The sequence below is a fragment of the Dipodascopsis tothii genome (assembly GCF_038497935.1).
Source record: "Dipodascopsis tothii strain CBS 759.85 unplaced genomic scaffold V1510scaffold_12, whole genome shotgun sequence".
NCBI lineage: Eukaryota > Fungi > Ascomycota > Lipomycetes > Lipomycetales > Lipomycetaceae > Neoaidaea > Neoaidaea tothii.
Genome location: NW_027117996.1, coordinates 168,032 through 191,741, shown reverse-complemented (window position 1 = coordinate 191,741; position 23,710 = coordinate 168,032). Strand labels below are relative to the sequence as shown.

The 23,710-nt window shown below is 67.3% G+C and overlaps 11 protein-coding genes and 1 non-coding gene across 12 annotated transcripts; 8 read left to right on the top strand and 4 right to left on the bottom strand.

Moving 5' to 3' along the window:
• Positions 1-267: 267 nt before the first annotated feature.
• Positions 268-339, top strand: V1510DRAFT_t117. Its single transcript has one exon. It is a non-coding gene; the product is annotated as a tRNA-Met (tRNA).
• A 139-nt stretch (positions 340-478) lies between these two features.
• On the top strand, positions 479-2,255 carry V1510DRAFT_393477 (phosphatase 2C-like domain-containing protein). The gene is made up of 3 exons (XM_066931820.1): positions 479-858; positions 891-1,833; positions 1,865-2,255. The coding sequence occupies exons 1-3, from the start codon at positions 819-821 to the stop codon at positions 2,133-2,135; spliced, it is 1,254 nt and encodes a 417-aa protein (XP_066789372.1). The 5' UTR covers positions 479-818; the 3' UTR covers positions 2,136-2,255.
• Positions 2,256-2,437: 182 nt separating this feature from the next.
• Positions 2,438-4,094, top strand: V1510DRAFT_415818 (uncharacterized protein). The gene is made up of 4 exons (XM_066933667.1): positions 2,438-2,601; positions 2,678-3,404; positions 3,435-3,533; positions 3,565-4,094. The coding sequence occupies exons 2-4, from the start codon at positions 2,704-2,706 to the stop codon at positions 4,049-4,051; spliced, it is 1,287 nt and encodes a 428-aa protein (XP_066789371.1). The 5' UTR covers positions 2,438-2,601; positions 2,678-2,703; the 3' UTR covers positions 4,052-4,094.
• V1510DRAFT_393473 (elongation factor Tu GTP binding domain-containing protein) lies at positions 3,937-5,940 on the bottom strand. Its single transcript, XM_066931819.1, has 2 exons — positions 5,828-5,940; positions 3,937-5,633 (listed from the first exon to the last, which is right to left on the bottom strand). Exon 2 carries the CDS (start codon positions 5,622-5,624, stop codon positions 4,092-4,094), a length of 1,533 nt encoding a protein of 510 aa, XP_066789370.1. The 5' UTR covers positions 5,625-5,633; positions 5,828-5,940; the 3' UTR covers positions 3,937-4,091.
• A 695-nt stretch (positions 5,941-6,635) lies between these two features.
• Positions 6,636-7,509, top strand: V1510DRAFT_364349 (uncharacterized protein; the record flags this gene model as incomplete). The annotated part of the gene is made up of 2 exons (XM_066931184.1): positions 6,636-6,936; positions 6,968-7,509. Coding segments are annotated over 2 exons (843 nt in total), but the record flags the coding sequence as incomplete, so codon positions are not given.
• Positions 7,510-8,473: 964 nt separating this feature from the next.
• V1510DRAFT_448102 (WD40-repeat-containing domain protein) lies at positions 8,474-10,147 on the top strand. The gene has a single exon (XM_066935766.1). The coding sequence runs from the start codon at positions 8,561-8,563 to the stop codon at positions 9,899-9,901; it is 1,341 nt and encodes a 446-aa protein (XP_066789368.1). The 5' UTR covers positions 8,474-8,560; the 3' UTR covers positions 9,902-10,147.
• V1510DRAFT_117364 (P-loop containing nucleoside triphosphate hydrolase protein) lies at positions 10,090-12,801 on the bottom strand. The gene is made up of 3 exons (XM_066930245.1): positions 12,428-12,801; positions 10,702-12,362; positions 10,090-10,642 (listed from the first exon to the last, which is right to left on the bottom strand). Exons 1-3 carry the CDS (start codon positions 12,571-12,573, stop codon positions 10,428-10,430), a joined length of 2,022 nt encoding a protein of 673 aa, XP_066789367.1. The 5' UTR covers positions 12,574-12,801; the 3' UTR covers positions 10,090-10,427.
• Positions 12,802-13,553: 752 nt separating this feature from the next.
• On the top strand, positions 13,554-14,267 carry V1510DRAFT_415805 (uncharacterized protein). The gene has a single exon (XM_066933666.1). It carries the CDS (start codon positions 13,710-13,712, stop codon positions 14,100-14,102), a length of 393 nt encoding a protein of 130 aa, XP_066789366.1. The 5' UTR covers positions 13,554-13,709; the 3' UTR covers positions 14,103-14,267.
• Positions 14,239-16,638, bottom strand: V1510DRAFT_393461 (uncharacterized protein; the record flags this gene model as incomplete). The annotated part of the gene is made up of 4 exons (XM_066931818.1): positions 16,532-16,638; positions 16,412-16,467; positions 16,220-16,372; positions 14,239-16,177 (listed from the first exon to the last, which is right to left on the bottom strand). Exons 1-4 carry the CDS (start codon positions 16,544-16,546, stop codon positions 14,239-14,241), a joined length of 2,163 nt encoding a protein of 720 aa, XP_066789365.1. The 5' UTR covers positions 16,547-16,638.
• A 4-nt stretch (positions 16,639-16,642) lies between these two features.
• Positions 16,643-19,080, bottom strand: V1510DRAFT_415799 (pre-mRNA splicing factor component-domain-containing protein). The gene is made up of 3 exons (XM_066933665.1): positions 19,004-19,080; positions 18,926-18,944; positions 16,643-18,882 (listed from the first exon to the last, which is right to left on the bottom strand). The coding sequence occupies exons 1-3, from the start codon at positions 19,044-19,046 to the stop codon at positions 16,737-16,739; spliced, it is 2,208 nt and encodes a 735-aa protein (XP_066789364.1). The 5' UTR covers positions 19,047-19,080; the 3' UTR covers positions 16,643-16,736.
• Positions 19,081-19,580: 500 nt separating this feature from the next.
• Positions 19,581-20,934, top strand: V1510DRAFT_415797 (uncharacterized protein). Its single transcript, XM_066933664.1, has 8 exons — positions 19,581-19,743; positions 19,775-19,798; positions 19,829-19,872; positions 19,903-19,943; positions 19,975-20,235; positions 20,267-20,275; positions 20,307-20,589; positions 20,619-20,934. Exons 1-8 carry the CDS (start codon positions 19,665-19,667, stop codon positions 20,883-20,885), a joined length of 1,008 nt encoding a protein of 335 aa, XP_066789363.1. The 5' UTR covers positions 19,581-19,664; the 3' UTR covers positions 20,886-20,934.
• Positions 20,935-21,829: 895 nt separating this feature from the next.
• V1510DRAFT_429827 (P-loop containing nucleoside triphosphate hydrolase protein) lies at positions 21,830-23,537 on the top strand. Its single transcript, XM_066935337.1, has 3 exons — positions 21,830-22,449; positions 22,482-22,874; positions 22,906-23,537. The coding sequence occupies exons 1-3, from the start codon at positions 21,906-21,908 to the stop codon at positions 23,496-23,498; spliced, it is 1,530 nt and encodes a 509-aa protein (XP_066789362.1). The 5' UTR covers positions 21,830-21,905; the 3' UTR covers positions 23,499-23,537.
• Positions 23,538-23,710: the final 173 nt, after the last annotated feature.

Sequence of the window (23,710 nt, the reverse complement as noted above, 5' to 3'; positions counted from 1 at the left end):
TCGTCCGCACGTACGCGGGCCGGGGGGGCGGGCGCGGCGGCGCGCGCCGCTCCAGCGCGCCGGGCCTGTGAGCCGGCGGCCTGGCGCCCCGCAGCGCTGGGTGCGAGGGGCTGCGTACCGGTACGGTAGCCCGGTACCTGCTGCTTGATAGCCCCTGAGGTCGGCCGATCGGCCGCGGCCCGCGCCGAGGGCCCTAGAGGCCGCCGGGCGAGGCACGTGACCATGCCGGCCATCTTATGTGGCTTCCGCGCCTACCTTCTAACACAAAGCGATGTGGCGCAGTGGAAGCGCGCAGGGCTCATAACCCTGATGTCCTTGGATCGAAACCAAGCATCGCTAAAATTTTTCATTTTTGCCGCCGTGGTGCTTAGTCATCACGCGCCCGCTCTCTGTCAGCCGTCAACGGCTGGCGAGGCCGGCGGCCCCGGGGCCGCCACCTCCCGCCACGCCCGCGGCCCTCGTAGCCTTCGCCCGGTCGGGAAACAGCCCGGCCCGCGCCGTGGGGCGTCGGCGTGCTGGCGCCGGCGTCCTGCCGGTCCCGCGTAGCTTCCCCTCGGCCGATTCGTCTTAGCTGTTGGGAGTGCGTCTGCGGAACAAAGAGGGGATTCCAGACGCCGCCGGCCAATATCTGCCGGGGAAATCCGGCAACAGACCGCCTCGAACGACCAGGACGGCCCGCGAACGCTACGGGACGACCGTCCAGGACCCCCGATCGCTGTCTGCGCACAGCTCCCGCCGAACACAGACCGCGGCGGCCGAATCATCGGTCGATATCGCCCGCTCGGCTCGTCCGTCCGCCGGGCGCTCCCGCCTCCGCCATGACCGCCCGTCCGGCCTGGAGTCTGGCGGACTCGTATAGTGAGTATGTGCGCCGGGCACGCTGACGCCAGGATTCTTCGTGGCCTACAGCACGCGCGTGCGTCCCGCCGGCAGCTGCCGCCACTTCTCCAAGTACTACACCGCGCCGGCCGTCACCAAGCGCGCCGGCGTGCGGCCCGGCACGACTCCGCCCCGGCTGCGGGTCTCGCTGGACTCTACGCCGACGTACCTCGGGCACTTTTCGTCGCGCGGCAACCGGCTCGAGAACGAGGACCGGTACGATCTGTCGGTACTGACGCTGCCGGCACGGTCGTCGCTGGCGCCGCGGTCGCAGTCCGGCCCGGCCACGCGCAGCGTGTTCTCGTTCGGCGTGTTTGACGGCCACGGCGGCGCGCAGTGCAGCGACTTCCTGGACGCGGACCTTGTGCGCTACGTCGAGGACTGCGATCTGCACAGCGCAGACGCTCTCGAGGCGCTCTGGCGCGACAACATCGGCGGCTACTGGAAGCGCTGGAAGGGCCAATTCGAAAAGTACCGGGCCCAGATCGGGCTCGACAACGACCTGGCCCTGCGGCTGCCGCTGGCGTTTCTGAAGGCCGACTACGACTTCACCATGACCGGCACGGCGTCGGGCTCGACGTGCACGACCGTGTACCTGTGGTCCGAGGACCCGGACCAGCCGTACTGGGCGCCGCACCCGGCCAAGCTCGTGGTGTCGCACGTCGGCGACACGCGGTGCGTGCTCTGCGACCGCGACGGCGTCGCCCACGCGCTGACCGTGGCCCACCACCCGTCGTCGCCGGTCGAGAGCCGCCGGCTGCGCCGGTACGCGTCCAACTTCTTCACGGACTCGTTCGGCGAGGAGCGCTACGGCAGCTTCGCCAACACGCGGTCGTTTGGCGACCGCCGCATGAAGCAGCTGGGCGTGTCGGCCGAGCCGGACATCACCGAGGTCGACCTCGGCAACCCCAAGTCCGACAGGGGCTTTGGCGGCAACGAGCCGTTTCTGGTTCTGTAAGTGGTGGCGCGCGCACGCTGACGCCAGCATGTCCGACGGCGTGTCGGGCTTTGCATCCGACCAAGAGATCGTCGACGTGGCGACCTCGGTCGGCTACAACTCGGGGTTTATGCGCGGCACGCCGCAGGACGCCGCACGCGAGATCGTCAAGTACGCCGAGGCTGTGGGCGGCGACGACAACGCCACCTGCATCGTGGTCCGGCTGGCGGGCTGGGGACAGTGGAACAAGCCGCTGGACCGGACGGGCGACATCCGCGAGTACCGCATCAAGAACGCGCTGGACAAGCGGCGCCAATAGATTAGACATTCAGCCGCACGGGCTGCGGCTTGGCCGCGCGTAGGACGCCGCACGCTGCGCGGCGGCTCGGGACCGCTGTGCGCTGCCGCGCCGTGTGGCGCATGCACAGCCCGGCCCGATCGGGCGTGCTGCGCGCCGGCGCTCCCGGCGCCGCACGTCGCGCGGCGACTCGGGACCGCTGCGCGCAGCCCGACGGTGTGCGGCGCACGCACAGCCCGGCCGCTGTCGCTGGCCGGCGCCCGCCGCTGCGCCTGTCCTCCCCGGGGCCGGGGCCGAGGCCGGCCCGGCCGCCGCGCCCGGCCGCCGCGCCCGGCCGCCGCGCCCGTGCCTGGCCCAGGGTCCGTACCTGGCATGACGTAACACGCGCCGAGCGTGGGACATGACATAAGCAAACCCGGTTGCTGACTAACGTGCCAGCCTCGCAAACCGCCAAGTCGCTGCTGAGCCGCTTCCGCACCGCAACCAGGTACGTGCGGCCGCCGCCGCCGCGCGCCCGGCCGCAGGGCCGCCCGGCGCTCCCCGTCCGCCCGCTGACACCCCAGGATCCCGCGGCAGCGCCACCGAGCCGATGGAGAACCGATACAAGTACAACGACTCGCCGACGGCGCACGGCGGCGCCTACTACGGCCAGGACGAGGGCGTTTACGAGCTCAGCAACCTGTCGCAGACCACGACGAGCTACTCCATGGCGTCCAAGGGCCAAGACCCCTACGCGGACGACGTCCCGCTCACAAAATACAGCGGCCGGTACGTCCCCGGCGGCCCGTCGTCGATGCGGCACGACGCGCCGCTGCCGCCGCTGCCGCCAGACGCGGCCGTGCTCGAGAATGCGCCGCCCGTGCTCGAGCGCCCCGAGCGCAAGCGGCGGCCGTGGGTGACGTGGGGGCTGTCGCTCGTCCAGGTCGGCGTCTTCATCTACATGCTGGTGCGGATGGCCCAGCTCACCGGCAGCCCGATTGCCACCCGGCCGACGTTCAATCCGATGGTCGGGCCGTCGACGTACCTGCAGATCAACCTGGGCTCGCGGTACGTGCCATGCATGCACTACATCAAGGGCGTCACGGACTCGGTCGACGAGTTTCCGTGCCCGAACTCGACGTCGGTCGACGACCAGGTCTGCTCGCTGTCCGAGTTGTGCGGCATGGGCGGCGTCGGCACGCACCCGCACCAGTGGTGGCGGTTCATCACGCCCATGTTCCTGCACGCCGGCTTTGTGCACATCATCTTCAACCTGGCGCTGCAGCTGCAGTCGGGCGCCCGGGTCGAAAGGTAGGCTGGGGGCGGGCGCGCTGACGGCAGCGACATCGGCCACGTCAAGTACATCGTCATCTACCTGGCGTCGGGCATCAGCGGCTTTGTGCTCGGCGGCAACTTCTCGCCGGACGGCGTGTCCAGCTGGTAAGTGCGGGCGCGGCGGCTCTGACGGCAGCGGCGCGTCGGGCGCGCTCTTCGGCATCATCGCGATCGAGGTCCTGGACATTCTCTTCAACTGGTCGCTGTACCCGCACCCGCGGCGGTTCCTGCTCTTCCTGCTGATCGTGATCGTGCTGTCGTTCGCGATCGGCCTGCTGCCGGGGCTGGACAACTTCTCGCACATCGGCGGGTTCTGCATGGGCGCGCTGCTGGGCATCACGCTGCTGCGCAGCCCGCTGGCGCTGCGGACGGACGACCCGATCTACGAGCGGACGGCGACGGTGGGCGAGCGCATCAAGGCCACGCCCCGGCTGTTCTACGCGCGCAAGGTCGGGTGGTACCTGTGGCTGCTGGTGCGGGCGGCGGCGCTGCTGGCCGCGGTGGTGTACATGGTCGTGCTGATCCGGCACTTCAACAACGGCGGCGGGCACTGCAGCTGGTGCAAGTACCTGAGCTGCCTGCCGATCAAGAACTGGTGCGACGCCGGGTACATCAGCAGCTAGCTGTAGATCTCTTCACTATATAGCTCTAACTTTTCTCCCCCTACTCGGCCGAGACCGGGTTGAGGATGACGCCCTTCTTGATGGTGGCCCATCCGATCAGACGCCAGTGCTTCTCGATTCTCCGCGAGAGCGCGATCTTCTCGCCGAGCTCGGTGCACGCCGGCGACGTCAGCTGGAGCTTGGCCAGGTCGGCCTTGACGCCGACGACGCGGGCGCCGGTCGCGGTCGAGCCGATGTTGACCATCAGGATCTCGTTCTTGGTCAGCTTCTGGACGCGGGCCTGCTTCTTCTCGTCGGTCTTGACGCCGAGCAGTCTGCGGAGCAGGAAGTAGTTGATCTCGACCTCGGTGTAGATGTTGGGCAGCTGGCCCTTGGCGCCGAGGACGTGGCCGACGAGGCGGTCGGCGCGGCAGAGCGTGGGGTCGACCTTGGTGCCGACGCCGATGAGGCCGCCGGGGACGGCGAACTTGAGGTCGTTGTGCTCGGCAAAGAGCGAGACGATGCGCGAGAAGATCGGGCGGCACTGGATCTTGCCCTCGTTGTCCTTGGTGACGATGCCGGGGCGGATCTCGATCTCGTCGCCGAGGCGGAGGACGCCGGTGAGGATCGAGCCGCCGGCGACGCCGCCCTTGAGGTCGTCGATCTCAGCGCCAGGCTTGTTGACGTCGAACGACCGGATCACGATCAGCCGCGGCGTGGCCAGGAAGTCGCGCACCGGCACCGGGATCGACTTGACCAGGTACTCGTTCACGGCGTCGATGTTGTACTTGAGCTGCGCCGAGATCGGGATGATGGGCGCCTTGTCGGCGGCGGTGCCCTTGACGAACTTGAGGATGCTCTTGTAGTGCTCGAGCGCGTTGGCCTCCCGCATCAGATCGACCTTGTTCTGGAGGATGATGATGTGCTTGAGCTTCATGATCTCGATCGCCGCCAGGTGCTCCGACGTCTGCGGCTGCGGGCACGACTCGTTGCCGGCGATCAGCAGCAGCGCGGCGTCCATCACCGCCGCGCCCGACAGCATCGTCGACATGAGAATGTCGTGGCCGGGGCAGTCGACGAACGAGACGTGGCGCAGCAGCTGGTACCGGCCGTTGCACCCGATCCGCTCGCACAGCGGCGACACCTCCTTGTCCGACCGGAACGACCGGTAGCAGTCCGGCCGCGGGCACGTCGGGTCGTCGCACTTGTAGATCTTGGCGTTGGCGTACCCGAGCTTGATCGTGATGTTGCGCTCGAGCTCGTTCTTGAACCGGACCGTCTGCACGCCCGACAGCGCCTTGACCACCGTACTCTTGCCGTGCGCGACGTGGCCGATCGTGCCGATGTTGATCGTGGCCTGGCGCGCGATGATCTCCGGGCTCAGCGGCGTCAGCTGCGTGAAGTCGGGGTTGTCGGGGTGCGGCGGCAGCCCGACGGGCTTGTCGGCCTCGTCGTCCGACGCCTCAGGCTCGGCGAACGACACCGACTTGATCTTCGTGGCCGCCTCCTTGTCCTCAACGGCGACCTCCTGCGGCGGCAATTGCTGCTCGTCGTCCGAGAGGGGCGGCGTCGATATTCCGTGCTCGGCGCTCATGTCTGTGGTCTGGAAGTCAGCGCTGTGCGGGCCTGGGGGGGCGCGGGCGCGGCAGGGTGCGCGGACCGGCCGGCCGCACGCGCGACCGCCGCCGCCGGCCGGCCGGCCGCCGCCGCCGCCTGGTCGCGGGCGGTCGCGCTCGCTCCGCCGCCGCCGATTCGCCGCCACGCCGCCGCGCCCGCGCCCATCCGTCGCCAACTCACTGTATCTGTGTCGAGAATGCTTTATCCAAGCAAGAAACGATCCCTCGGTATCTTGCAGTATCTGAGCGGCCACCGGTGGCGATGATTCAGATATCGTGCGAGTGTCGACGAATTTTCAGGAAGTGAAAAAAAAAAATTAGCAAAACCCTGCAACGTGCGGGCGGGCGGGTAGCGCCTGCACGCGCTTGCGCGGCTGCGGTTCCAACTGCGCACGTTTTGCGCACCTACCGCCCCACCCGTCGCGCGCCGTCCCGCTTGGGCATCTCGCGATAGTACAACTCACCGCCAAACAAAGGCCAGAGCCATGTCCAAGTAAGACTCACAGCCCAGCGGTCTCTCAGCACGCAGGCGGTGGGCAGAACAGACGATGGCGCCAGAAGCACACGACGAAGCTGGCGGACGGATTGCCGCGGCCGCGGCGGCCGCGCCTGACGCCGCCACGCCCGCCGAAGCCGACCGGCTCGAGCGAGATTCGACAACCGGGTCGACAACCGAGGCCGAGGACGTCGTGATGGGCGAGGCCGGCCCCCTCGGCGGCGGCGCCGGCGGCGTCGGCGACGACGAGCCCAAGCCCAAGGCCAAGCGCGGCCGCCGCGCGGCGTCCCGCCGCGAGTCCGGCGCCGCAGCGCGGGCAAGTGAGGGCGCGATGGACGCCGCGGATGCGGCCGCGATCGCGGCGGCCGTCGCCGACGGCGTCGACGTCGACGGGCGCGGCGCCAGGGCCGACGACGGCACGCCCGGGCCGTGGCCCAGCGGCTCGAGCTCGCGGTCGTCGCCGAGCATCCTGCGGACGTTTCGGTCACAGACGATGCTGATCAACTCCAAGATCCGGCACCTCAAGAAGAAGGACAGCGAGCCGCTGTGGCGGCAGGACATCCAGTACGCGTTCCTCAAGGCGCTCTTCAACGACGAGACCCGGGCGTTCACCAACAGCTACGACGGCACGGGCGGCCACACGTACGCCGAGATCTACATCGACGCCATGGCGCGGTCGTCCAAGTCGTCGCGGGTGCTGCGCGAGAAGCTGCTCGGCAACAGGCAGGCGGGGCTCAACATCGCGATGGTGTGTTTGCTGGTCAACATCGGTCGCATGAACACCACGCTCAACTGTAAGTGGCCGGCCGGCGGCGCTGACGACAGTCTTCCCCGAGATGCGCGCGCAGCTGCGGACGTACCACCCGATCCCGTCGCTGCAGACGTACGCGGACCACTCGGCGTACAAGCAGCTGCAGGACGCGCCGCGGCTCAAGAGCATCCTCAAGGGCGCGTGCGACGACCGGCCCGAGCCGAGCACGCTGGACCAGCTGCTGCAGCAGGCCCAGATCCCGCGCACGAACCCGATCAACCTGGTGTTCATCCTGGCCACGTACGGCTCCCGCGTCACCGACGTCTTCTTCCGCCCGCCGTACGAGTTCTTTGACCTGATCGTCAACACCCAGTTGACTTCGCCATCGCGCGCCCGGGTGTTTTTGTGGATCATGTGGGTGTATCTCGAAAGCGACTTCACGCCCGAGAGCATCCGGTCGAACCCGTTCGGGCTCGGACAGGACGACGGACTGAAGGTGCCCGCCATGGAGAAGCTGCCGGAGGGCGTGATCGAGGACGACAACCTGGACACCGTGCCGGAGAAGGAGTTTGCGGAGCGCATGGTTGAGGAGCGGCGCCGGCACCTGGAGAGCTCGCAGACGCCGACGGCGGTCAAGACCGAGCCGAAGGAGCGCCGCAAGAAGCGCCGCAAGAAAGACGACGACGACGAGCCGGCCGACGCCCGGCCGGAGCCGGACGAGACCGAGTCCGAGCCGGAGCCGGCCGAGGAGCCGGCGCCGGCGCCGCCCACACCGGCGCCGGCGCCGCCGGCGGCCTCGGCGGCGTCGACGCCGGTCTCGACGCCGGCGCCGGCCCCGAAGCTCGTCATCAAGCCGCCCAAGAAGCTGTCCAAGGCGGACGCGGCCGCGGCCGAGCTGGCGAGCGCGCGCAAGGACAAGTGCGACGCCGTGGTCGACCGCATCGTGCGAGTCTCGGACCGCCGCAAGCGCCGCGCGCGCTACGCCGAGGGCGCGCTCAAGACGGCGTGGAAGCGCATCCGCACGCACGACGTCTTTGACCACTCGGACTCGGAGTCCGTGTGCGGCATCTCGCTGGCCGTGCTGACGGCGGCCACGGCGGCCTCGGCCGTGCCTCCGCCGGCCGTCGGCAAGCGCAAGCAGCTGCTGCAGCAGCAGCTGCTGCACCAGGCCGAGACCGACTCCAAGGCGGCGGCGGCCAAGCTGGCCGTGCTGGCCAGCGACCCCCTGAACCCGACGTACGACTACGGCGAGCACGCGCTGAGCCTGCAGCACGCGTTTGCGCGCGCCAACCGCTGGATCCAGCGCTGGTACGGCGTGCCGTCGACGACGTCTGGCACGTTCATCGACGACCTGACGACGTCGATCCACTCGGCGCCGGCGGCCGCGGCGGCGCCCGTGGCCTCCAAGGACTCTGCGACGCCGGCCAAGAAGGCCGAGTCGCGCGCGGACAAGCGCAAGAAGGCGGCGGCGTAGGCGCCGCACGGCGTGCGGCGCGAGCCGCACGCCGTGCGGCGGCCGGCGCGGCGCCAGCCGCACGCGCGGCCGTTTGTACACAAGTCTGTAAAAAACTCTAATTGTGCGGCTCATAAATTTTTTCCGCGAATTTTCGGCGTCCACGACCGCTGCCTCCCCACACACCCTCTGCCCCGATCTCGCTCGGATCACGATGGCCAAGCGCAAGCGCAGTGAGGAGACCGGCGCCGCCAAGGCGTCTGCCAAAAAGCAGGCCGAGCCGCCGGCGGCCGCGGCCGCGGCTGCCGCCGAGAACTCGGACGACGAGCTCGCGGCCCTCGAGGCCAAGGGCCCCTTCGAGCCGATCCTGCGCGTGATCGCCGGCTCGTACGACCACCAGCTTCTGTGTCTGTCCATGACGGTGTCGCCGCAGGCGTTCGCGATGCCCAGCGCCGGACAGGAGCAGGAGCCCGACACCGCCGTGTTCTCGCCGATCTTCTACTTCTCGGCGCACACGTCGGCGATCCGGTGCATGACCCAGTCCAAGCGGTACCTGGTCACCGGCGGCAACGACGAGCACATCCGGCTGTACGACCTGCAGAAGCGCAAGGAGATCGGCACGATGCTGTACCACGACGGCAGCATCACCCGGCTGAGCTTCATCACGCCGGCCGGCTCGGGCGCGGCCAAGTGGCTGCTCTCGGCCGGCGAGGACGGCAAGATCCTCGTGTGGCGCACCAAGGACTGGGAGGTGCTGGCCGACATGAAGAAGGGCGGCCACAAGGGCGCCGTCAACGACGTGGCCGTGCACCCGACCGGCAAGATCGCGATCAGCGTGGGCCGCGACCGCACGATCCGCCTGTGGAACCTGATGACGGCCAAGAACGCGAGCCACACCAAGCTCGGCTTCGAGGGCCTGCGCGTGTGCTGGAATGGCGACGGCGGCCTGTATGCGGTCGGCGCCGACCGCAAGATCGTCGTCTACGACATGGCCTTCAAGCCGGTGCACACGATCGAGCTCAAGTCGCCGCTGCACACGCTGGCGTACACGACGTTCTGGGACGCTACCGCAGACGAGCCGGTCGAGTACCTGGTCTCGTCGCTCGGCAACGGCGCGATCCAGTTCCGCCGCGCGGCCGACGTGGCTGCCGGAGCCGACGACGTGGCGTTCGAGCTGCTGCGCCACAAGACCCGCGTCAAGGACCTCTCCTTCTGCACGCTGCCGGTGCCGTCGATCTTTGCGGCTGCGCTCACGCCCAAGTTCGCCGCCGCCGCCCACGCGTTCATGACGTCTGTCTCGACCGACGGCACCATCTGCGTGTGGAACCTTTCGACGCGCAACCTGGTCGGCGAGCACGTGGCCAACGAGCGCCTGATCTGCTCTGCGCTCGTGCCGGAGGACATTGAGAACTTTGCGTCCATGAAGCGCCGCTGGAAGGAGGCCGGTGTGGACGCATCCGAGACCGAGGCGAGCGAGAGCGAGTTCGAGGGCGGCGCGGCCGCCAGCGCCGACGATGCCGAGGCCAGCGACGCCGAGTTTGCGGGCTTTGACTAGGCGCCACTGCACTGTATATAAAATACTGTTCACATGCGACCAGCCGCACGCAGTGCGGCTCACCAGCTGTAGTGAGCCGCATGTAGTGCGGCTCATCTGCCGTAGCGAGCCGCACGTCGTGCGGCTCAACCTCCCAACCGCACGAATTTTTCTACAAGTGATCCCGTTGATATATACGGCGAACGCGCCCAAAAGTTTTTTAAACAAATATTGTATTGATATATATATTTGCAATCTTCATTCCAGTCTAATCATTACCAGTTCCTGTTAGAACAATATAAGATAAGCTACATAGTATTCTTCGAATATGGCAGCCCTAATTTTCTCCGTAAATAAAAAAAAACTTTTTATGCCCATTCTAAAATAACCAAATAAAATTCGCCCAACATACCAGTCGATAGCTCTAATATACATAAAACATAAATTAAACTGGTAGAAAAAACAGAAACAAAGACGCAAACTTTTTCTGAACCATTGACACTGATATCAGCAGCCATATTAAGCTAATAAGACAGCCAGCGATACCTCATAAGAAAAAATTCGTCTCCAGTAGAGGAACGAGAAGAAGAAAAAAAAAATCAGAAGCCCAGCAAATATGAAACGGCGTTATGAGATGGTGGAGCGCATGCAAAGACAATAGAGAGTTGGGCGGCAGACTGCCCCGGTGCCGTGCACACGCGCCACGAGTGTGCTGGATCGAGATACCGTTTACCACCAGTTGGAACCGCCGCCGCCGCCGCCGTAGGACGATCCGCTGTTACCGCCGTAGGACGAGCGACCGTAGTCGCCGCCGCCGCCACCGCCGCCGTAGAACGAGCCGCCGTTGCCACCGTAGCCACCGCCGTAGCCACCACCGTAGCCGCCGTCACCGCCGCGACGGAAGTCGCGCGAGGGACCGCGCGAAGCTCCGCCGCGACCACGGCCACCGCCACGGCTACCGCCGTAGCTGCCCTCGGACGCGACGGTCTCGAGGAAGGAGGGCACCTCCTGGTTGGCCTCCTTGAGAATCTCGATGAGGTCCTTGACAACGCCCTTGTTGTTGCGGTTGAAGAACGCGGTGGCCATACCCGTGTTACCGGCACGGCCGGTACGACCGATACGGTGGACGTAGTCGTCGATGTCGGTGGGCAGGTCGTAGTTGACGACGTGGGTGACGTTAGGAATGTCGAGACCACGGGCGGCAACAGCCGTGGCGACCATGATCGGCGTGCGGCCGCTGCGGAACATGTCCAGGGCCTGCTCACGCTCACGCTGCGAACGGTCGCCGTGAATCGACGTGGCCGGGAAGTTCTGGTTCATGAGGTAGTCGCAGAGCGCATCCGCCATCTTCTTGGTCTCGGTGAAGATCAGGGTCAGACCGCCCTGGTGCGTGGCCAGGATGTCAAGCAGCACCGAGCGCTTGTCCATGTCCTCGACGTACTCGACGCGCTGGGTGATGTTCTCCGAAGTGGAGCCGACACGGCCGACCGACAGGAAGATGTAGTTCTTCAGGAAGTCGCGGGCCAGCATCTGAATGTCTCTGGGGAAGGTGGCCGAGAACATGAGCGTCTGGCGTTCATCGACGCGGGTCATGTCCTCACCCTCAACAATGCGGCGAATCTGGGGCTCGAAACCCATGTCAAGCATGCGGTCGGCCTCGTCGAGCACGAGGAACTTGATGCCCGAGAGCGAGATACGGCCGCGCTCGAGCAGGTCGACAAGACGACCGGGGGTGGCCACGAGCAGGTCGCAGCCGCGCGAGATGTTGCGCAGCTGCGAGGCGATGTCGGCACCACCGTAGACGACGCAGGGCTTGACCCACGACCGGTAGGCGAACTTCTTGGCCTCGTCGTAGATCTGCGAGACCAGCTCACGCGTGGGCGCAAGCACCAGCGCGATCGGGTAGGCCTTGTTGCTGTAGCCGCCGGGGCCGCTCGGGCGCGGGCTGGGTCCGTCGTGGAACGCCTGTGAAAGAATGGGGAAGAGGAAACCACCGGTCTTGCCGGAACCGGTCTGGGCACAGGCCATCAGGTCGCGGCCGTTGTGGACGATCGGGATCGAGTACTTCTGGACGGGCGTCGGGCGCGTGTAGCCCGACAGCTTAATGTTCTCCATGAGGACCTCCTCGATCGGGTCGGTGAAGGTCGTGATCGGCTCGGGCACGTCGTCACCCGAGGCCTCGACCGGGATGTCGTCGTAGTTGTCGAAGTTGATACCCGTGTTCTGCTTGATCTTTCCCTCGTCGCCGAACAGCTCCTTCTCCAGCCGGGGGTCGGCCGGGCCCGGGATGTGCTTGCCGTCAACAAAGCGGCCGCCGTTGCCGCCGCCGCCACGCGAGCTGCCGCCGCGGCCAAAGTCGCCGCCGCGCTCACGCTCGCGGCCAAAGCCACGGCCGCCGCCGCCGTAGCCACGGCCACCGCCGCCGCCGTAGCCGCCGCCGTAGCCGCTGCTGCCGCCGCGACCCCAGTTGCTGCCTTCGGGTCTGTCAGTCAGTGTGTGTTCAGCCGCAGACCGTGCGGCGCGTACGCGCCGCGCGTCGCCACCTACCTGCTGTACCGCGACGAGTTCAGGTCGGGCTTGCCCGCCGTACGGGCGTGGGGCGGGACGTAGGCGCTCTTCTCGCCGTCCGCGCTGGGGCCATCGGCCTTGCCGCTAATCTCAAGCGAGTTGAATTTGTCGGAAATATCAGCCATGATTGCAAAATATCAAAAATCAAATATGAAAACGAAAGCAATCAATTATATATTGAAAGAAACGATCTCCGTAGGAAAAGAATAGAACGAGAAAATTCTATTACTTTTATATAAAATTTCGAGTGTATAGAAGGAAAGGCGAAAAAAAAAAAAAAGAAGGGTTGTATGAAAAAAAAAAGAGAAAAAGCTGGCAAGGTTTGGTGGTGCGCTAGAAGAACGATAAACAAATAAGGGACAGCGCATCGGCCGCAGGGCGCGCGGCGACGCGGCTACGGCTGCATCTGTCACGCGGTGCGCCACCTCTGCGTCACGTGGCAGGCTAGGGGCACACCTGCGACACTGTGGCGCGGTTGTGCGTGGCGAGCGGTACCAGTGCTACGCAGTGACAGCGTCTACCGCAGGGCGCACGCTGCCGCGCTAGGCCACTCAGGGACGGCCGCTACGAGAGGTCACGTGGATGTGTCGTCATCGGCGAGTTTATTATCTGCTTACTACCCGTGCCGGACGATACGTCCGCGCCACTTGCACGCGCCAGCTCACTTGGCCGGGGACGCCCCAGACGCCGTCGGCGCCGTCACCGACGACTTGCGCCGCCGGTCGTGGTAGTCGACCACCAGGTCGCCGGGGTTGCGCACCGTGGGCGCGTCGTAGTAGTGCCGGTACGTGTTTTCGTCGTCCAGCCGGCGGTCGATCCGCCGCTGGAACATCGAGTCGCCGTTGTTGGTGCCGAAGATGGACTGCGCGTCAGCGGGTTCGTGCGGCGCGGCGGCGCAGATCATGCAGCCCGTGCGGCTCATGCACCCCGTGCGGCTCGTGCGGCGCTCAGCCGCGCGATGCCCAGCTAGGCACTTACTAGTAATCCCATAGTGTCTGTCGATATCGTGGATGTCTACGCTCCCCGCCCGCACCGGCTGGTTATATACCCAGCGCGCGATCGCCGCGGGTGCGGGGATCGGCGCCGCCAGCCGCCAGACGGCAACCGCACCGCAGGTCCCAGCGCGTGGCAATCACCTGACGATCCCATGACAATGATATACATGTTATACAGCTAAGCTATACAGCGAGAAAAGATACCCAAGATGCCATACCCAACCATACCGTAACCACAAACAATCCGTAGCTTTTCAGCCTAGTACATGACCGACATGCCACCGGCGCCGCCGGCGCCGCCGGCACCGCCCTGGCCGTGCTGGCCTGGGTGCTGGCCGTGCGGCAGCTGGCCCTGGCCGTGCTGGCCGTTGGCGGGCATGGCCGGCACCTGGACGGGCGTGCCCATGCCCGGCGTGGCCACGCGCCCAGGGGTGGCCACGCGCACGGGGGTGCCAATCACGCCATGCACGCCGTGGACCATTCCCATGGCGTGCTGCTGCTGGCTGTGCGTGCCGTGCATGGCAATGGCCCCGGGGGTGCCCATGGTGGGCGTGCCCAAGCGGCCGGGCGTGCCGACCATGCCGGGCGTGCCCACGCGGCCGGGCGTGCCGACGGCGTGGGCCTGCTGGGCCTGCGCGTGGGCCTGGGCCTGGGCCTGAGCCTGCGCCTGTGCCTGTGCCTGAGCCTGCGCCTGCACCTGCGCGGCCACGTTGCCGCCGCGCTGGGCGGCAACGGCCGCAGCCACGGCCGCGTTGTTTGGAAACGCGCGCGCAATCTGCCGTTAGTCGTGCCGGGTCATGCACTCACCCTCGCCTGGCCCGCCGAGTCCTGGGGCGTGGTCGAGGCCGCGGCGGCCGCGTTGCGCTGCTGCTGCTGCTGCATCAGGTACGCGTCGGCCAGCGCACGGTCGCGGTCGAACTTGAGCTTCGACAGGTCCAGCGGGGTCGGCACGGTGACCTTGCTGCCGTCGGCCGACTGCTGCTTGCGCACGATCGGCGGCACGGTGTTGGGCTTGGGCGCGTTCTCGCGCTTGCGCAGGCTCTTGCGGATGGCCTCGAAGAGGCCGGCCCAGCGCTGGCGCTTCTGGCCGCGCTGGGAGCTGTCGGCGTGGACGCCCATGGGCGTCAGCCGGCGCTTGGTGATGCTCTGGGCGCGCGCACTCGTGTCGAGCCAGGTCTGGCTGGCGCGCGCGTACGGCCCGTAGAGGTCCTGGGACTGGAAGTTGGGCTCGAGCTGGAGCCACCGCTCGAAGCACTCCCACGGCGTGCGCCGCTCGATGTTGGAGTTGATGCCCCACGACTGGCGCGGGTTCATGTGCGCCGCGATCACGTCCCAGTTGTATGCATAGTCCGAGGCCAGGCGCAGGAGCGTGGCGTCGTCCTGCGGCAGCCAGATCGTCGGCACCACGTACTCGACGTACTTGAGGTTCGGCGGCAGCGGCGGCCGCACGTACGTGGCGCGCTTGGCGCTCTCGCTGATGAAGAGCGCGCGGTGCGCGGACGAGCCCTCGAGCGCGACCTTGGGCGCGGCCGGCGCGGGCTCGGGCTCGGGCTCGTCCTCGGCGTGCTCGAACTCGAACCGCCGCCACGACGCGTGCTCGGCGCCGGCGGCGAGCGAGTCCATGGCCGAGTACTTGGACAGCGGCACGATGGGCAGGTCCTCGATGTCGTCGTGGTAGGTGACGTCCTCGAACGGCGTCGGCGCCACGTACAGCGGGATGCTCTCGATCAGCTTCGAGATCTCGAGGTTGGCCTGGTCGAGCCGCAGGCTCGTCGTGTGCGCGGCCATGTCGCCGAAGCTCGGCGCCAGCGTCAGCGTCGTCAGCGCCGAGCCCCGCAGCTCCGGCCGGTCGACGACCTCGTCGGCGGGCTCGTCCGGCTTGTCGCCGTCCGCGTACTCGACCGACATGTCGTCCTCCGGCACCGTCAGCGGCGACGGCGGCTCCGACGGCTTGTCTGTGTCCATCTGGTCGCTGGCGGCCTCGTCGCCCTCGCGCGGCAGCAGCGTCGGCGGCCGCGTCTTGACGCACACCGTCTTGCCGTACGTCCAGTAGTCGGCCACCCAGCTCGAGATCTTCCAGCACTGCGCGATCTTGAACTTGCGCTCCTCGGCGTAGTCCGTCGACAGCCACTTCATCTCGTCCAGCACGTTGTCCCAGTGCGTCTTGGCGCGCTTGGGCGCGTGGAACTTCTGCGGCTGCCGCAGGCTCCACTTGCCGTCCTTCTTGAGTTCCTCGATCCGCGAGAACGTGATCATCAGCCGCGCCTCCAGGTACGACAGGAAGTAGTCCTCCGTCGTCAGCGCCTTGTGCGACGACGGGATGAACTTGTTCAGCGGCGACGCCTGGATCGAGTAGAAGATCTTGACCAGCGGCGGGCCGCCGTTCGACCGCGGCTGCTGCTGCGACAGCACGAGCTTCGGGAACGCCTTGCGCCGCGCCAGCGCGTCGTCCGCGCGCCGCGCCGGCCGTGCAGCGACGGCCGTGCTCGGCGCGCCCGCGCCCGCGCCCGCCGTCCGCGGCGTGTTGCCCAGCAGCTCGTTCACGGACTTGTGCCGGATCGCGCCGGAGCTCACCCGGGTCGTCATCCGGCCCGGCGTCGCCGCCACGCCCTTGCCCGCGCTCCTCTTGGCGTCCTCAGCCGGCGCCGGCTCCAGCTTGACCGCCGGCCGCTTCCGCGGCTCGATGCGCGAGTACTTCGGCGGCGGCAGCGAGCTCTCGTCAAACAGGTGGCCACTGCCCGTCAGCCCCACGTCCGCGCCATCCATCGCCACGTACCCGGCCCGGTACCGCTCGAGGTCGTTCTTCTCGAGAAACGCCATCAGGTTGTCGTCCTCCTGGGCGATGATGTCGTCCGTGATCGGCGCCAGCGGGCTCCGGCACAGGTAGTACAGCTCCGAGAGCTTCCGCTTGCGTCCCTTGACGACATCGCTGCACCGTCAGCCGCCGCCGGCCGCCGCGCGCACGTACCTGCACAGTTGCCGCCGCTGCTCTATGCTCTCGAACCGTAGCTTGTCCAAGAGGTCCTGGGTGTGTCAGCAACCCGGCCCGGCCGCGCGGCCACGCCCACGCCACGCCATCCATCCGTACCGTTGAGACCTCCATCTCATTTTTGTCCGGAGGCAGACCTCGCTGGCTTGTCTCGCGCGCTGTCCTCTCGCTTGCTTCTGCCGGGGGCCGGGGGTGGGCGACTGATAGGCACAAGCGGAATGAGAAAATTTTACAATCACGTGACGGGTCACCGCTTCGGGCGGTCAGAACGCCAAAGGTGACGACGCGTGGATTGGTACATACATTAGGCGAGCCCGTTGAGCACGTCCGAGAGCGTGCGATACCGCTCCTGCTTCTCGCGCTCGATCTTGAGCAGCTCGTTGACCTCCTCCTCGAGCGGGTCCGTGCGCGAGACCAGCGCGGCGTCCTCGAGCGCCTTGAGTGACGCAAAGGCCTCGTACTTGTTGACGGCCTCGTTGAGCGTCTGCTGCTGGACGGGCACGCGCGCGAGGATGGCCTTGTGGCGCGTCATGTAGCCGCCGAGCAGCAGCTGCAGCTTCTTCTCGGTCTTGTTGGCGCTCTGGGCGGCGGTCGTGAGCGCGCCGACGACGGTCTCGGCCACGTCGTCCTCGTCGAGAGCCGGGTCGAGCGCGGCGCCGATGCCGGGGAGCTCGTACTCGGCCGCGGCGAGCTGCGCGGCGAGCTGCGCGCGGTGCGGCGCGGCGTGCTCGTCCTTGGCGGCCTCGGCCGCGATGAGCGCGAGAACGTCGTCGCGGACGGCGTCGTCGAGGTCGTCCACGACGCCGAGGCCGTCCGCGTTGACGACCGCGCCGCCGTCGACCGGGTATTTGAGCGAGTCCGAGACGACGAGCGCGCGGTACTCGCGCATGATGGCCGCGCGGATGGGGTCCTTGCCGTCGAGCTCGGCCGGCGCGACCAGCGCGGCCGCGTCGACCGTCTTGGGCCGCGGCAGGCCGCGCTGGATGACGGACGACCGCCGGGCCAGCGCGCGCTCGAGCTCGCGCTGCTTCTCGGCGGCCAGCCGACGGTCGCGCTCGCCGGCGTCCTCGTCCACGGCCATCTTGTCGACCGTGGCCGCGTCCTCGTCCTCCTCGTCGACGAGCACGAGCTCGAAATCGTTCTTGGGCTTGGGCAGGCTCGCAAACGCGCTCCGCAGCGAGCTCTGCGCGGACGGCGCGGCCGGCCGCGGCGTCGCAAACGGCGTCGCGTCCGCCGGGCCGCCGCCGAGCGACAGCGCGAGCGGGTTCGGCGTCTCGGCCAGCGAGCGGTCGGGCGCGCTGCCCTTGAAGCCGGTGCCCTGGTGCAGCGGCGTGTTCTCGCCGCCAAGGAGCGACGAGCGCGTGTTGGTCAGCGCGCGCAGGTCGCGCGACGCCTGGTAGATGTAGTCCTCGGTCTGCTCGACGCGCGGCGTGCGCTGCGGCTGGCTCAGGTTGAGCTTGGACGTGTATCCGCGCTCGACGAGCGCCTCGGCCAGCCCGCCGTCCTCGGCGTACTCCTTGAGCTGCTCCTCCTTGGACCCGATCTTAACGATCTCCTCGAGCTCCTGCTCCTTGATCTGCGGCGCCGGCAGCGACAGCTTCCGCCGCTTGGCGATCTGGTCGGCCTCCTGCAGCTGCTGCAGCTTCTCGGCGCGCGCGAGCGCGGCCTTCTCGGCCGCGGCCGGGTCCTTGTCGCGCTGGCGCTTCTTGTCGTCGCCTGTGTCCTTGCGCTGCGCGCCGCGCTGCTTGGTCCGCGCATCGAACGCCAGCTTCTCGCGGTTGTTGGTGCTCAGCTCCTCGGCTGTGTCGTAGAATCCCGGCGCCGGCCGGTGCTCGAACGGAATGTCGGCGTTGTAGTCCATCTCGTTCTTGTTCTTGCGCACCAGCCGCACGTTGATTCCGGCCTGCTTGAGCTCGCGCCGCTTCTGCAGCACCGCCAGCCGCCGGCTCTCCTCCAGCAGCCGCTCGCGGTCCTTGCGCTTGGCCTTCTTGCCCTGTGTGTTGGCCAGACGCGCGCGCGCCTCCGACAGCATTTCCTTCTCGTCCTCGTCCATGTCGATCGCGTCTGGCCGCGCCGGCTTGTTCTCGGGGTCGGGGTCGATCTCGCCGGGCCGCAGCCGCCGCACCTGGTCCGCCGTCGGCGCCAACGCCTCGTCGCCAGGGCCCGTCAGCCCGAGCCCGTTGTCGGCCGCCTCAGCCTCGTCCAGCAGCTTCTGGTACCGCTCCAGACACTGCGTCGCCGTGCGTCCGACCAGCGGCGCAATCGTGCGCCACTGCGTCGGCATCAGCTTGGCCAGGTGCAGCAGCTTCTCGTCCTCTTCGCGCGACCATTCGATCTTCTTGATGGCCGGGTCGAGCCACTCGGTCCACCGCGCCTTGACCTGCTTGGCCGTCTTGCGCGCCAGCAGCGACGACACGCGTGCCCACTGGTTGAGCCCATACTTGGAGATCCTGCCGTCAGTGTCTGCGCTGTGACGGCGCCGCCGTTACTCACGCTGCGCGAAGGATTTCATCTGTAGGTCAGCACTGCTGCACGCGACGACCAATCCGCCCGGCGCCCGCTAGAACATACCCTCCACGTTCGTCCACACGCCTCCCTTGATGTAGACCGGCATTGCGGCGTGCCTGGATCGAAGGACTCGGGTGCAGAGGTCGATGGGGAGAGAGCTGAAAATTTACTATACAAAAGGGCCGTGCCGCATAAGTGCAATAGTGCAGGCCAGATGTGCACCAACGCGCGTAGGGCGTGCCCTCTGTGCGACACGCCCCAGAACAGCTCACAACGAGCGCCGCACGATGTGCGGCTGCTCAGGCGCCTGGGCGAGCTGCTGCTACTCTGTCCAGGCGCCTGCGCTGCCGGTGCTCTTCGGGGGTCGCCCGGAGGCCGCGCTCTGTGCGACTAGGTAGACAGATCCGCCCGCGGGATCTACCCGCAGGGATCTGCCCGCAGGCAGGTCTCGGACAGAGTCACTGCCGGAGGCTGGTGAGCAACGGGCGCCGCACAGCGTGCGGCGCAAGCCGCACGAAATGCGGCTCTGAGGGCGACCTGTCGTGCGGCTCAGTGTCCAGGGTTACCCGGCCTTCTCCTGCCCGACCGCGTGCCGCCACGCGGTTCCCCGCATATTGGGACTTCATTTCGACCTCGGCATCTCTGCGTGTGCAGTATATATGACAACAAGGAGCACTCATCTCCCCAGGATCCGTCGAGAAGCTGACTCGACTCTACTACAACCATGGCCGCACACTCCGCCGCTCCGATCAAGACATGGCTGACCGAGACGCTCGGCATCAAGTATCCCATCACTATGGGCGGTATGTATCGGCGAGAGTGCGCTGACTCCAGGCATGATGTGGGTTGGCCGTGCTGGTAGGTAGCCGCCAGGAGCTGCTGACACAGAACTCGCCGCCGCCGTCAGCAACGCCGGGGGCCTCGGCACAATCGTACGTACTTTCTTGAGCCTGCTGACCCAGACTGCGCTGACGCAACCGTCGCCAGAGGCGCTGCGTGAAGAGTAAGATCGGTCGCGGGCACGCTGACTCCAGGATTCGCAAGATGCGCAGGCTCACCGACAAGCCGTTCGCGGTCAACATCACGCTGCTGCCGTCGATCCGGCCGCCCAACTACAGAGAGTACTGCGAGGTAGCGCTGGCCGAGGGCGTGCGTATCTTCGAGACCGCCGGCAATCCGTACACGATCTTGGATCTTTTGCAGAAGTCCAACGCGATCGTGATCCACAAGTGCGTGTCTATCCGGCACGCGCTCAAGGCTCAGTCGCTGGGCGTCCACTGCATCAGCATGGATGGGTAAGTGGCGCTGTGGACGCGCTGACGGCAGATTCGAGTGGTAAGTCTGGTCGCGGGCGCGCTGACGTCAGCGCCGGCCACCCCGGCGAGGACGACATTCCCGGCCTGGTCCTGCTGGCCAAGGCCGCCAAGGCGCTCAAAATCCCGTACATCGCCTCGGGCGGCTTTGCGGATGGCCGCGGCCTGGCGGCGGCCCTGGCGCTGGGCGCCCAGGGCGTCAACATGGGCACGCGCATCATGTGCACGGTCGAGTCGGCCATCCACCCCAACATCAAGCAGGCGCTGGTCGACGGCGACGAGCACAACACGGTGCTCATGCTGCGCAGCTTCAAGAACACGACGCGCATGTTCAAGGTACGTGGTGCAATACGCTGCTGACCCAGAACGACGTCTCAACCGAGGTCGTCCGCATCGAGCGCGAGCGCGGCAAGCCCGACTTTTCCGAGGTCCAGGAGCTGGTCTCGGGGGCCCGCGGCCGCACGGTCTACGAGACGGGCGACAAGAACGGCGGCGTGTGGACGGCCGGCATGGTTCAGGGCCTGATCGACGACGTGCCGACGTGCGAGGTTCTGCTCCGCCGCGTCGCCGACGAGGCCGCCTCGATTGTCACCGGCGTGGCTGCCAAAGTCAGCCCGCGGGCTAAGCTGTAGGTCAAAATGTACAATTGTTGGTTACAAGGCCAGTCAGGCAGCACCTGGCGTGATCGCCGAATTCTTGTGTTGTGAGCCCCGGCGGCGACCCTGTCGAAGACGGCTGCCGGCAGACAGGGCGGTGACTGTGTGCTGAGCCGCACAATGTGCGGCTCAACAAGAACGCTCGCAGCCAACGACCCTGCCCGTAGATCCCACCCCGACGGACCGCCGCGGGAGGCCCACAAGTTGACGGGCGTCCGGTTGCGGTCTCGCCGCGACAGCTGCCGAGCGGGCAGTGCAAGATCTGAGCCGCATCGTGTGCGGCTCATCTCGCTCCCGCAACACAGCCGCCGCGCCGATCCGCCGTCAGGGGCTCGCACGCTGATCGCCGGTGGCGACCCCGTCGGCGCGGCCTGCGGGCGGCGGCGCGCAATGATATGAGCCGCACGTCGTGCGGCTCAACTGCCTACCCGCAGGCCACTCGTCCTGACGCGGCTCCGGAGACTCAGACACACAGCTCGCGCCTACAGCTTGCTGGTCTCGGTCGCGCCGCCCTTGTCGGCATTCTCAGCCTCCACGGTGGCGGATTCGTAAGCAAGGGCCGCGTGCAGCCGGTAGCCCGTGGCCGCCGGATGGACCGGCCCAGCAGCCTCATCGCCGTCCTTGGCGCTCACGAGAGAGCCGCCAAAGAACACAGGATGCGTGCGGGCCGGATCCCACTGAGCAAGCCTGGCCTCGAGCTCGAGGTTGACCGGCATACGGCACGGCGGCGGCGGTATCATCTCCGGCCGCTTCAGATCGCGCCGCAGGTCGTCAGTGCTCTGTCCGTTAGCAGATCCACCCAGCCGTGCCTCTGATGACTCACCGGACGCTTGTTCTGGACGGCAGGAATCATGATGGTTGATAAAAATTTGCGGGGAAGAATAGCACTCTAATTATGAAATGAGTCTACCGAGGAATTAGGGCTCCACAGGCACGCTCACAGGCAAATTCCGGGGCCAATCCGCCGCAACCGCAACAGAGTGCAGCGTCGTCGCCATGTCGGGATCCAAGCCCCTGCTGGTGCTCAAGCAGTGCATGCTGCGCGTGCAGCAATTTCGCAGCCAATTGTTCCGGGAACCGATTTCGCTCACGATCGAACCCGGCCAGCGGTGGGCCGTAACAGGCCCCATGAAGACGCAGCTGCTGCAGGTGATTGCCGGACAGTACATATCGGTGCCGCCGACGGCGCGCGAGTACCCGTTCCTGGAAAAGAAGGCGTGGCCGGCGTCGGTGGTGAGCCTGATTACCTTTGAGTCGCCCATCCGACCGGACTATCTGGCGGCGCGGTACGAGTCGTACCGCGAGGCCGAGGACGCGACGCTGCGAGACTTCCTGCAGGCGTCGTTTGCGACGAGCTCCAACACGGTGACGGACAGGGCCGCGCAGGACGAGCTGTACACGCGCGCGGTGTCGCGGCTGAACCTGACGGGCCAGCAGGACCAGTGGATTATGACGCTCAGCAACGGGCAGATGCGGCGGGCGCGCGTGGCCAAGGGCCTGATGCGCAGCCCGCGCATGCTGCTGGCGGACGAGCCGTTCTGTGAGTGGGCGGGCGCGCGGGACTGACGGCAGTGGGGCTCGATCCGACCGCGACGGCCGACATGTCGCGGCTGCTGGAGGAGCTGGCGCCGGCGCCGCACACGGTGATAGGCCTGCGCACGCACGAGGCCATCCCGGAGTGGATCACACACGTAGCCATTGCGGACGAGCACGGCGTCGTGGCCGCCGGGCGGAAGGAGGACGTGGCGGCGGCGCTGGCCGCGCAGCGCGCGGTCCGGTCGGACGCCGACGTCGAGCTCGGGCTCGATCTGGCCGCGCTCGGCCTGGCGTACACGCCGGCGGGTGCGGCCGTGCCGGCCATCGACCTGGACCACGTCACGGTCGCGTACCGTGGCAAGGTCGTGCTCGACAAGCTGCAGTGGACCGTGAGCGAGGGCCAGGTGTGGCACCTGCGCGGCAACAACGGTACGACGCTGTCCGGCAGAACTGACCCCAGGCACCGGCAAGAGCACGCTGCTGTCGCTGCTGACCGCGGACCACCCGCAGTCGTGGAACTCGCGCATCAAGCTGTTTGGCGAGCCGCGCAAGACCGGCCGCAGCAACTACTTTGCCGTCAACCGCGACATCGGCCACGCGTCGCCCGAGATCCACGCGATCTTCCCGCGTGCACTGACGGCGTACGACGCCGTCGCCACCGGCTTCAACGTGGGCTCGTTCCTGCCGCCGACGGCGGCGTCGCCGAACGTGACCGAGCGCGACGCCGGCGAGCGCGATCGCCGCATCTCGGCGCTGCTCGGCTACTTTGGCGTGGACGGCGCCGCACGCTTCGGCGAGCTCTCGCTCAACGACCAGAAGCTTGTGCTGTTTGCGCGCGCGGTCGTCAAGAACCCGCGGATCCTGATCCTGGACGAGGCCTTTTCGGGCATGAACGACCGCAACATCGCGCTCTGCAAGGCGTACGTGCGCGAGTGGGGCGGCACGGTCATCGCGATCGGCCACGTGGGCAACGAGATCCCGCAGTGCGACCACTACATCCAGCTGCTGCCGGAGCAAAAGTACGAGACGGGCGCGGTGCCGCGTAGTGAATAAAGACGTCATCGTGCACGAGCCGCACATCGTGCGGCGCGCGCCGCACGCTAGTCGCGCGACCACGGAGCCCCACGGCGCCACAGCGCCACGGGCCGGCCACGGGTCTGCCGGCGATCCGCCAGCCACGCCGGCGGTGCCGGCCGCACCGCCACGTAGCGCACGACCGCGCCTATCCAGTGCCGCCCGTGCAGCAGGCAGCGCGGCGGCCAGTG